The following is a 12,594-nucleotide window of genomic DNA, read 5'->3' on the forward strand; positions in this document are numbered from 1 at the left end:
ATTTTCCCGTGCAAAGGAAAAAAAACAGCGAGGTGCGTTGTGCTGTTAATTCTTGCCATTATCATCCGGACAGGTAGCAAAGATGGGTTGAAAAAGAAAAGGCAGGAGCAGTTCGTAGGGTGAACCGCCTAACGTGATCACCTTGAATTAATCTCTTGTTTCATGTCAATTAAAATTGATTTGTTCGAACAACATGAAAAAGTTGTAGGTTCGTTTATATGTCGAGATTCGATATATCGTCGGTCATTAATCGATAAGCTGGCGGAGAAAGAAATGAGTTGAGAATTGTTTATTATATTTACGATTGTGCGATGCAAACGTTATCAAAGGTTCACTCTATTACTCGGTTAAACTTAACTTTACATTAGGAAACCAAAAGTTTTTAACTTTTTTTTTATTTAATCCTGTAGATTTTGACGGGAAAATGTCGGAAATCTAAATTTCCATCTTAGGCGATCACTACTTCAGAAGTTATACGTGTGTCAAGAGGTGCGATTTTCAGCTTTTTTGACAGGTAAACGTCAATTACTTAATTTTTATATAGATAAAGTCTTGTTCTGCGCAGTGATAAAATAAACGTTTCACACATCTGACACTAGAAAGTAGATAGTGATCTTGAAAACTTTCATAAAATCCGACTAACAAAGGAAGAATGCAATCCTATCATCTCGAATTTGATCACTTGCACAATTCTGTTCATTAAGAACAGAATAATTTCGAATGAACGCGTTAGTTGGTTCACATTGTATATTTAATGAGACTTACGGGACCCTATTCTACGCAGATTTGACACTTGTACATTCGACAGTCTACCCTGCGGCCGCAGAACACTTTGTTTACAAAACATCTCTGGGGAAACCAGCGGCTGATCCTCGACTGCCCGCTAACGAGACAATAATTACTAGCTTGTTATTGGAAGAGGGTCGGACGTCGCGGTAAACGTTTGTTAATTACTGGTCTGACCAGGTTGCACAACATTTCAAATAATAAAATGCAACAAGAAATTCTTACAAGATGATTCCAGGCAGACAACCGGTAAAAGCAAGTATTTTGCAAAATTCTGCGATGATTTCATTATAATCATGCCCTAATTGCACGTTACAGCTAGACTGCGGTCCTTTATGCAAAATAAAAATAGTTTGCTTCAATTACAAGCAAGAGGAGCCAAGTAAACATTTTTCTCTTTAGTCAATGATTTTAATAAGCTGACACATAACATATTTTTAATCTGTCTACTGATTTAAATTGCACCTATTCATTTGTGTCGTACATGCATAAAATCCGCAGTTATAACATTTAATTAAAGGAAAGTATCAGTCTGAAAATTTAAAAAAATTATAAATTCATTCAATTTTTTAACCCTATAAAATTTGATTCCCTTTCCCGATCTTTGACTACAAAAAGTTCCAGAGGAAATGTCGGTTGTCAGAAAATAGAATTATTGTCGAACTTTAACAGGAGATTATTTTGTGCACACAGAAACTTGGCTTCTGCGTCTGGTTTTCTGGTTACGTGAGAAAGGACAGTCCCATCATCAACCACCGTCACTTTCACCCTGAAAACCGGCGTAACGGCGTGTCGCAGTACCGCTCAAAGGCGACCATCGAGAATGATTTCTTTGACCCGGTAGGTTTGAACGTTTCATCCCCTTTAACCTCGCAGGCGAAGCCCCGAACCAGCGATCCGGTTAACCAGCCACGTAGCTTTGTGTATTCAGGATTGCGGGTGGTCGAGCTGTGGAATTTCTGCGCGATGAAAAGGTTCTCACGGCGGATACGGGCCGGTGCAACGCCGGGAGCCCGAGAGCCCGAGAGCCCGAGAGCTGGCTAGTTGGTTCGCGTCGCGGTTTAACGAAACGGCGGCCGCGGAATGACTAACGTCGACGTCGGACATGCCCGCCTCGTGGTCGACGCGCCGAGGGAGCCCGAAACAAAGAAAACCGAAGATTCATTGGACAGGGCCGCGGTGGCGTCCTTTTTCTCCGCCCGTGGAATTCCTTCGCAGTAATTAAACTTCCTCACGATCCAATGGAGTTTTGAGAAACCGCGAGAGCTTCGGGAACAAGTAGTTTTTCATCGATTTTACCAGAGAGAGAGAGAGAGAGAGAGAGAGAGAGAGAGAGAGAGAGAGAGAGAGAGAGAGAGAGAAACTTGAGACATTAACTGCTAAAGAGAAAATGAGAGCATAAATGAGAGCAGAACACAACAGAGGGAGGACATAAGAGCTTGACTGCGATAGAGTAGGATGTGGAAAGCATCAGAGCTGTGAAAACTGGGAGCTGGGAGACTTGAGGCCTTGGGGGTTTGGGAGCTTAAGAGCTTCGGGGATAGAAAGCTTTGGAGCTTGGGGGCTTAGGAATTTGGGAGCTTGCAGACTTTGGAGCTTGAGAGCTTTGGAGCTTGCGGCTTGCGAATTTGGGGACTTTGGATCTTGGGGGCTTTGGAATTTGGGGGAACTTGGAGACTTTGGAGCTTGGGAGTTTTGGAGATTGGGGCTTGGGAATTTTTGAGCCTGAGGGCTTCAGAATTTGGGGGCTTTGGAACTTGGGGACTTTGGAGCTTGGGGGAACTTGGAGACTTTGGAGCTTGGGAGCTTTGGAGATTTGGGGCTTGGGAATTTTTGAACTTGGGGGCTTCGGAATTTGGGGGCTTTGGAACTTGGGGGAACTTGCGGACTTTGGAGCTTGGTGGAATTTGGAGACTTTGGAGCTTCGGAGCTTTGGAGATTGGGGCTTGGGAATTTGGGGACTTTGGATCTTGGGGGCTTCGGAATTTGGGGGAACTTGGAGACTTTGGAGCTTGGGAGCTTTGGAGCTTGGGGGAACTTGGAGACTTTGGAGCTTGGGAGCTTTGGAGATTTGGGGCTTGGGAATTTTTGAACTTGGGGGCTTCGGAATTTGGGGGCTTTGGAACTTGGGGACTTTGGAGCTTGGGGGAACTTGGAGACTTTGGAGCTTGGGAGCTTTGGAGATTTGGGGCTTGGGAATTTTTGAACTTGGGGGCTTCGGAATTTGGGGGCTTTGGAACTTGGGGGAACTTGCGGACTTTGGAGCTTTGTGGAATTTGGAGACTTTGGAGCTTCGGAGCTTTGGAGATTGGGGCTTGGGAATTTGGGGACTTTGGATCTTGGGGGCTTCGGAATTTGGGGGAACTTGGAGACTTTGGAGCTTGGGGACTTTGGAGCTTGGGGGAACTTGGAGACTTTGGAGATTTGGGGCTTGGGAATTTTTGAACTTGGGGGCTTCGGAATTTGGGGGCTTTGGAACTTGGGGGAACTTGCGGACTTTGGAGCTTGGTGGAATTTGGAGACTTTGGAGCTTCGGAGCTTTGGAGATTGGGGCTTGGGAATTTGGGGACTTTGGATCTTGGGGGCTTCGGAATTTGGGGGAACTTGGAGACTTTGGAGCTTGGGAGCTTTGGAGATTGGAGCTTGGGAATTTGGGGACTTTGGATCTTGGGGGCTTCGGAATTTGGGGGAACTTGGAGACTTTGGAGCTTGGGGGAACTTGGAGACTTTGGAGCTTGGGAGCTTTGGAGATTTGGGGCTTGGGAATTTTTGAACTTGGGGGCTTCGGAATTTGGGGGCTTTGGAACTTGGGGGAACTTGCGGCCTTTGGAGCTTGGTGGAATTTGGAGACTTTGGAGCTTCGGAGCTTTGGAGATTGGGGCTTGGGAATTTGGGGACTTTGGATCTTGGGGGCTTCGGAATTTGGGGGAACTTGGAGACTTTGGAGCTTGGGAGCTTTGGAGCTTGGGGGAACTTGGAGACTTTGGAGCTTGGGAGCTTTGGAGATTTGGGGCTTGGGAATTTTTGAACTTGGGGGCTTCGGAATTTGGGGGCTTTGGAACTTGGGGACTTTGGAGCTTGGGGGAACTTGGAGACTTTGGAGCTTGGGAGCTTTGGAGATTTGGGGCTTGGGAATTTTTGAACTTGGGGGCTTCGGAATTTGGGGGCTTTGGAACTTGGGGGAACTTGCGGACTTTGGAGCTTTGTGGAATTTGGAGACTTTGGAGCTTCGGAGCTTTGGAGATTGGGGCTTGGGAATTTGGGGACTTTGGATCTTGGGGGCTTCGGAATTTGGGGGAACTTGGAGACTTTGGAGCTTGGGGACTTTGGAGCTTGGGGGAACTTGGAGACTTTGGAGCTTGGGAGCTTTGGAGATTTGGGGCTTGGGAATTTTTGAACTTGGGGGCTTCGGAATTTGGGGGCTTTGGAACTTGGGGGAACTTGCGGACTTTGGAGCTTGGTGGAATTTGGAGACTTTGGAGCTTCGGAGCTTTGGAGATTGGGGCTTGGGAATTTGGGGACTTTGGATCTTGGGGGCTTTGGAATTTGGGGGAACTTGGAGACTTTGGAGCTTGGGAGTTTTGGAGATTGGGGCTTGGGAATTTTTGAGCCTGAGGGCTTCAGAATTTGGGGGCTTTGGAACTTGGGGACTTTGGAGCTTGGGGGAACTTGGAGACTTTGGAGCTTGGGAGCTTTGGAGATTTGGGGCTTGGGAATTTTTGAACTTGGGGGCTTCGGAATTTGGGGGCTTTGGAACTTGGGGGAACTTGCGGACTTTGGAGCTTGGTGGAATTTGGAGACTTTGGAGCTTCGGAGCTTTGGAGATTGGGGCTTGGGAATTTGGGGACTTTGGATCTTGGGGGCTTCGGAATTTGGGGGAACTTGGAGACTTTGGAGCTTGGGAGCTTTGGAGCTTGGGGGAACTTGGAGACTTTGGAGCTTGGGAGCTTTGGAGATTTGGGGCTTGGGAATTTTTGAACTTGGGGGCTTCGGAATTTGGGGGCTTTGGAACTTGGGGACTTTGGAGCTTGGGGGAACTTGGAGACTTTGGAGCTTGGGAGCTTTGGAGATTTGGGGCTTGGGAATTTTTGAACTTGGGGGCTTCGGAATTTGGGGGCTTTGGAACTTGGGGGAACTTGCGGACTTTGGAGCTTTGTGGAATTTGGAGACTTTGGAGCTTCGGAGCTTTGGAGATTGGGGCTTGGGAATTTGGGGACTTTGGATCTTGGGGGCTTCGGAATTTGGGGGAACTTGGAGACTTTGGAGCTTGGGGACTTTGGAGCTTGGGGGAACTTGGAGACTTTGGAGCTTGGGAGCTTTGGAGATTTGGGGCTTGGGAATTTTTGAACTTGGGGGCTTCGGAATTTGGGGGCTTTGGAACTTGGGGGAACTTGCGGACTTTGGAGCTTGGTGGAATTTGGAGACTTTGGAGCTTCGGAGCTTTGGAGATTGGGGCTTGGGAATTTGGGGACTTTGGATCTTGGGGGCTTCGGAATTTGGGGGAACTTGGAGACTTTGGAGCTTGGGAGCTTTGGAGCTTGGGGGAACTTGGAGACTTTGGAGCTTGGGAGCTTTGGAGATTTGGGGCTTGGGAATTTTTGAACTTGGGGGCTTCGGAATTTGGGGGCTTTGGAACTTGGGGACTTTGGAGCTTGGGGGAACTTGGAGACTTTGGAGCTTGGGAGCTTTGGAGATTTGGTGCTTGGGAATTTTTGAACTTGGGGGCTTCGGAATTTGGGGGCTTTGGAACTTGGGGGAACTTGCGGACTTTGGAGCTTGGTGGAATTTGGAGACTTTGGAGCTTCGGAGCTTTGGAGATTGGGGCTTGGGAATTTGGGGACTTTGGATCTTGGGGGCTTCGGAATTTGGGGGAACTTGGAGACTTTGGAGCTTGGGAGCTTTGGAGCTTGGGGGAACTTGGAGACTTTGGAGCTTGGGAGCTTTGGAGATTTGGGGCTTGGGAATTTTTGAACTTGGGGGCTTCGGAATTTGGGGGCTTTGGAACTTGGGGACTTTGGAGCTTGGGGGAACTTGGAGACTTTGGAGCTTGGGAGCTTTGGAGATTTGGGGCTTGGGAATTTTTGAACTTGGGGGCTTCGGAATTTGGGGGCTTTGGAACTTGGGGGAACTTGCGGACTTTGGAGCTTTGTGGAATTTGGAGACTTTGGAGCTTCGGAGCTTTGGAGATTGGGGCTTGGGAATTTGGGGACTTTGGATCTTGGGGGCTTCGGAATTTGGGGGAACTTGGAGACTTTGGAGCTTGGGGACTTTGGAGCTTGGGGGAACTTGGAGACTTTGGAGCTTGGGAGCTTTGGAGATTTGGGGCTTGGGAATTTTTGAACTTGGGGGCTTCGGAATTTGGGGGCTTTGGAACTTGGGGGAACTTGCGGACTTTGGAGCTTGGTGGAATTTGGAGACTTTGGAGCTTCGGAGCTTTGGAGATTGGGGCTTGGGAATTTGGGGACTTTGGATCTTGGGGGCTTCGGAATTTGGGGGAACTTGGAGACTTTGGAGCTTGGGAGCTTTGGAGATTGGAGCTTGGGAATGTTTGAGCTTGGGAGCTTCGGAATTTGGGGCTTTGGAACTTGGGAACTTTGGAACTTGGGGACCTTGGAGCTTGGGAGCTTTGGAGCTTGGGGGCTTGGGCGTTTGTGAACTTGAGGATTTGAGACCTGCGAGCTGGGAGCTTGAGTGCTTAAGAGCTTGCAGCTTGGGAGTTTGGAAGCTTGCGTTCTTAAGAACTTGGGAGCTTGAGAGCTTGGAAGCTTGAATGCTTAAGAGCTTGCGAGCTTGCAAGCCTGAGAGCTTGAGATCTTATGAGCTTTGGATAGTTGAGAACTCGAGAGCTTGAAAGTTCCAGAGAGAGATGCAAAAAGCTTGGGAACTTGGGATCTTGAGAACTTGAGAAAAAATGGAAGGGACAATGAGTGAAAGATGAGAGAGAGGGACAGAATAAAAGCGAGTGAGAGAGGGTAATTGAGTGAGAGAGCGAGAGAAAAGGTGTGAGAGGGTGAGCGGAAGTTAAATCCTGCAACGTCCATTGTTCCCACGCGGACGCAAAAGTTATGACGCCGAAGCACGGTCGAAATCCAATTATATTTTGCCGGTCGACAGATTTAGAATACGCCGGTCGACCCGTGTGTCCTCGATCGCGAATGGCTCAAGGATTCCAGAGGTCCCACCCCCTAATCCTTTCAATATGACGGAAGAAATATATCACGCGAGATATTTCGCGAAATGAACTACACTCCCGCCGCTCGGTAGAAAGTGATAGACTGAAGATTAATGTTAAATAACCTTGATGCGACAGACCGCCCTGTAACCTTCGATAAAGGAATAATGGATTTTTCGTCCCGGATGAAATATCGAGCCCGAGCGGATATATGGCCCGGATATGAACGTTTGCGAAGTTGCAATCGTCGAATGACGTATTCCCCGAGGTGCGGACTTTTATATGAATGCCTTTGTGGCACTGATCCGCTGTGTTTCGTTACTGTTGTTCTAGAGGAACGTTATACAGCAATCGGAAATATATCAATTTATGAACGCAGTTCTGAAACCAATGCACCTTTGCGCGATGAAACAGTTAGAACCAGTCAACCCCTTTAAAACAAAAAGAAGCACTAAGCAAAGAAATGCTAAGCTATCTGAAATTTTCAAGTTCCCTTCCCTCTCCCACTTAGATGTCATCCCTTCCACCTTTTCCCATGAATGTCTGCAGAATGTTAAAATTTAAAAAGCTTCACCTAAGTACCCAGCTTCTGGCGGTTAACTTAAATCGATAGCCCCGTCCGGCGCATATTTTATGTATCAATAACCAATAAATTGCACTCATAGATTTTCAGGCACTGAATATGAATCGGAAAACCTTCCCCTCCGACATACCGAATTTTTAGAAAATGCCATTCAGGTGTTTATAGCCATAGGTGTGCTCCTAAATTCAAAATTTCATTAGATTCGTACTCGACACACAGAAATCTATAAAACTTCATTGCATATCGATACATACAAACAATTCTGAAGGATTTGTAGACAGTGTGTAACCCCTCTTTCGCAGAAGAACTTCTAAATGAACCTATCCGTCGTCGAACACGTTTCTGATGGTTAATACTACATCCCGAAGAGAAGCTCTCGCGAGGGTAGCGGCGCCTAGCTGAAACAAGTGGAATCGCTCACCTTGGTGATGAGATCCTTGGCGCGACTCTCGAACAGGTGCTCGAGCTTCTGCGTGTCGACAGGTACGGGGGACAGTTCGTCCCACACCATCTTGTTCTTGTCGAGCCTGGACAGTATGATGGGATCGTCCCTGACCTCCTTCCAGAACAGCTTCACCGTCTTCTTGCTCTTCTTGGTGAAGGTCGGCGGCGGACTCTTTGGCGTGTTGCTGGTCTCGTTCGCGGCCAACGACCTCGGCGACTTGAAGTTCACGCCGAAGAGGGGCGGCGGCGCCTGGGGCAACGGCGGGGGCAATCTGGCCCCCAAGGGCGGAGGGGGCGGGGCTCGGGAGCCACCCGTTTGCGGCACCATTGGCGGAGGGGGCGGTGGCACCCCGTTGGTCACGTTCACCGGCCCGAGGACGTCGACCTCGTCGTCGGTATTCAAATCCGTGAAGTCGAGGTCGCACAGCGCCAACGGTCTCTTCAACTTCTTCACCAGCTCCTCCCAGTGCAGCTCGTTCTCCGATTTCTTCGTTTCCTGCAACTTCGGCAGATTGTCGCTGGTCGGCGACTTCAACACGTCCGCCTTTGACTTCGACTTCGCTAGACCCTCCTTCGCTTTCGAGATCAGACCGCTCATGTCCCCTATCCTGAAATCGAAAATCCAACTACGGTCAAAGATGCGGTTGAACTTTGCTGATGAAAGTCGATCTTTCCTGCTGAACTAGGTGAACTCTGTATTGGGATTAACGGAGCTTATTGAAGTGTCCGTCCTCTGCAGCAAACCAATGCATATAGTCAATTATGACATTTGAAGACATTAGTAGCCAGTCTGTTCATCTATGAATCAACTTCTTTAATCCCGCTGGTCTCTTCGAGTCTATTCGAATATATCCGTCATAGGTATACGGTAGATTGAGGAGTTTATGCATTTATGACAAAAATGCGTGGATGTAATGTAAAACAATAGAAGGATTAAAAGAATGGAAGAGTATCGATGTGCTGCTTTGGAACCACGAAAATGATTAAGGGGAAACAGAAGTTTTTATTTTGCATAAAGATCCGCAGTCTAATGATGAGTCGTTAGTGGACGGCGAGAAGGAATCGATTCGATCGGACACATGGTCAAATTACCTGGAGACCTTCTCCTCGACCGGGCTGCTGGGTATAAGATTTTGAGCCGCCAGCTTTTGTGTGAGATCCTTGACGGTTCCTTCCCTCTTCAGCTGTAAAACCACTCGACGATCTTCGTCCTCGTCGGTGTGATTGCCCTCGTCGCACTCGACACCCTCGTCCGGGCTCTTCCCGTACCACGGTTTCTTCTCCTCGGAGTCGAGCTTGTTCGCGGCATTCATCAGGGGCGTCAAGTCCTTCCTGCTGTTCGTCCTGGACAACTTATTCGAGGGCGAGTCCGCGTTTCGGTCGTACGACGTGCCGTTCGTGTAACGCAGTCCGTTTGTCGGGAAAGGACCTTCGTGGAGTCAACAGGAAATGCAATGTATCGTCAAAACACACGGCCGACTCTACTAGCCAAACATTTTCAAACAGTTAATAAGAAACATGAAACCGGAATGTAATGAACACATCCCGTGCCAGGTGGGTCGCACTCGCATTTCGAAATTTTGCTATTATTAGGACCTTGAATAAGTTCTCGCTGTTTCTTTTACAAAATAAAAGCTTTTACCCAATGTCCTTGCTTCTGGATCATTCCTAGAACTTTTAAACGTTATGAAACAGTTGACTCATCTACTTGTAATGTTTTTCCAAGTTCTGCTAGCGTCTGACATCGGTCTTGATCGAGTAATTCTTCCAACTTTTCGTCTTCAAATTTTTTCGGTGCGCCAGGACGTTCTTTATCCTCCAGTTCAAAATCATTATTTTTGAAGCGTCGAAACCAGTCTCTGCATGTCGTATCCGACAAAGCATTGTCCCCATAAGTCTGAATAAGAATTCTATGTGCTTCAGCTGCAGATTTCTTTTGAATAAAGTAGTGCAATAAAATTCCCCGCAAATACACTTTATTTGGCACAAAAGTAGACATTTTCAGAACTAAGAAAAAATTACTTTGTTTACACTAAAGTGAACTACCATACACTGAAATTTAAGGTTAGATACACTACTGCCTTGCATGTGTGTTACCATTCGAAATTCCACGAACGGGGTACTGCTACTGCCATTTCTGAAGAAACAGCGAGAACTTATTCAAGGTCCTAATAAAAGGTAAGCAAGGTTTGCTCTGTACTGTGTCTTAGACGCTACTTTTTTTCTTGAATATCATGACTTTTTCTATTACATATATTAATCGAGACATATAATTGTGATATAGAATCGTGACGCATATGTCATGAGTAGACAGCGGATCTTTATGCAAACTGGGGTGGAACAGAAATTTATTTTCTTTCTTAATATGTGCAATAGGTTGAAAATAATATAACTGTTTTAAATTACGTCTGCTCGTTTGAGTCGTAAATGCATAAAATCCACTGTCTAGTCGTAAGTAAAACAATTAATTCTGGTAGCGTGGGGGTTTCTCGAGGAGCGGGGAATCGACAGGCGAGAAAAAATACTAACTTTCCTGATCGTCCGAATGACCCACGGACGCTCGCATAGTCGCCGTAGCCTCTTGTTGCTCCCTGATAAAGCTCCTCTGTCTCTCGGCTCGCTCCCGTCGACGTCTCAGCGCCGGTGTCACGCCGACGTCCACTGAAACCCGCAGTAAATCACTTCTTTTCTTAACAGTTCGCCACTGATACACACTGCCCCCCCCCCTCTCCCCGATCATCACCCGTGACGACGTATAATTTACTGTTTACCCGGCCGATCCTCCTCGTCCACTCGTGTTCGTTCCCACGGAACCGCGTCGATTCGATCTTTATATTGATTTATAGCCGGCGACACGCGGGCCGAAACGTCCGAAGATAGTTCCTACAAATTCGATTCGTCACGGCCGCCATTCTTCTCGCATTTGCCGATCGCGATGAAGCGAAAAATGCGTCGATCGACGAACCGCTATTGGCGTCAATCATTCCCGATGCAACTTTCGAGGCAGATCAAAAAAGCTTCTCGGTGCGTGCTTCTGAGTCATAGACGGAAAAATACATGTAACGGTAGCGTACTCGCTGTACGAACTATGGTTTCAAGCGTTCAACGGGTAAAATCGGAAAATGGCGAACACATTTGTCTAAAAAGCTGCTATTTTTAATTCTCACTTTAAAACGAGTCCATCAAAATTTGAATAAAGAGCTGCGGTCTTTTCCAAAGTATAGGGTGAATGAACCTTACTTTAGACTGGTCAGACTTTCTGAAAAAAATAATTATCCTAGAACATTTTCTTAACACTATTATACTATTCCAAGCGTTCTCATCGATCGCCAGTTGTCGATACTGTGATGCACAATAAAGACGTCCGTCGTTTTGCGTATACTGCGTCATTCGTAACCCTATGTTCTCCTAACTCGATCTCCACAAAGCTCTGTTCCGAGAAGCTCGCTAACCCAAAACGGGAAGCTGGGAAAACGCGCATCAAGTATCACAGTGTACAAGCACAGTCGAACAGCAGATCCCACGCGTTACTCCGGACCGCAAAGTCTCTAAAACGCACGAAGACGACGGCTCCGCCGACGAGTTCAAAGCCAACAGCGCCATTAGCGAATAGAAAGAAACACGTACCGCGTTTTCAGGTTGCGTGTAACGAGGGAGCATGCGCTCCAGAATCGGAGACTTTGTTCCCCGTGATCTCGCACTTGACCGACACTGTCGGCCCGCGTGTTTTCCGCGACGGAATAAACGTCCTTGTCCGGGGTCTCCTTTCGAGCGGAGCTTTCAGCCCCCGTCACCGCTCGGTTTCCATCCGCTGCGTAACACGCGGGGGAACTGGAAACCGCAAGGTCTTGTCCCCGGGAGAGGGAACCGGCACGGTTAACGCGGAAATCGTCACTCGTCGACGACGAAGTTCGTATTCATCGGCGCGGTCGAATCGTTAACGAGCGGATTTGCGGCCGCTTATCGATGACACGCGTGCGAAACCAAGGGGGAGCGGACTATCTACAGTGAATTCTCATTACGAGTCAGTGCAAACCTCACAATTTGGAGTCAGTGGAACTACCCACACCACCGCGGTGACGAGCCGAAGCGCGAGAACCATCTCTCGAGCTACGTGCAACATTGTATCGGAGAAAGACAGTTTCTCTTCTTGTCACTATCGTTTAGTAGTCATAGGCTTTTATGACTTGTAGACGGATATGACTCTTATGTGACCTGTGTATTTCAAATGCAACGCTCGGCGATAAGCTCAGATTTCGTCTAAGAGTCCGTCACCAGAACGGTGCAACTGACTCGTAAAAAGAATTCACTGCAATGGGGCGTCCGCTTGGAAGTGAAAAAATGTTTCAAATGAAAATTACTTTGTTTCAGAGGGAACACCTCGTGATAATCAGAGAATTAGATAGAACATTGTATCGGAGAAAGACATTTTCTCTTCTTGTCACTATCGCTTAGTAGTCATAGGCTTTTATGACTTGTAGACGGATATGACTCTTATGTGCCCTGTGTATTTCAAATGCAACGCTCGGCGATAAGCTCAGATTTCGTCTAAGAGTCAGTCACCAGAACGGTGCAACTCACTCGTAAAAAGAATTCACTGCAATGGGGC

At 47.4% G+C, this 12,594-nt stretch overlaps 1 protein-coding gene across 9 annotated transcripts in view; it reads right to left on the reverse strand.

The window, feature by feature from the left end:
- The window catches only part of Fhos (Formin homology 2 domain containing), a 390,895-nt gene that overhangs the window by 58,416 nt on the left and 319,885 nt on the right, over positions 1 to 12,594 (reverse strand). For all 9 annotated transcript variants that reach the window (XR_013082596.1, XR_013082595.1, XM_076791248.1 and 6 more), the window contains 3 exons: positions 10,515 to 10,646; positions 9,078 to 9,414; positions 7,963 to 8,593 (listed from right to left, as the gene is read on the reverse strand). Coding sequence is in view for 7 of the 9 variants with exons in the window: in XM_076791248.1 (XP_076647363.1) it covers positions 7,963 to 8,593; positions 9,078 to 9,414; positions 10,515 to 10,646 (1,100 nt within the window). In the remaining 2 variants the exon portion in view is untranslated. The remainder of the gene's footprint in view (positions 1 to 7,962; positions 8,594 to 9,077; positions 9,415 to 10,514; positions 10,647 to 12,594) is intronic.

Source organism: Halictus rubicundus, chromosome 7, assembly GCF_050948215.1.
Source record: "Halictus rubicundus isolate RS-2024b chromosome 7, iyHalRubi1_principal, whole genome shotgun sequence".
Taxonomy (NCBI): domain Eukaryota; kingdom Metazoa; phylum Arthropoda; class Insecta; order Hymenoptera; family Halictidae; genus Halictus; species Halictus rubicundus.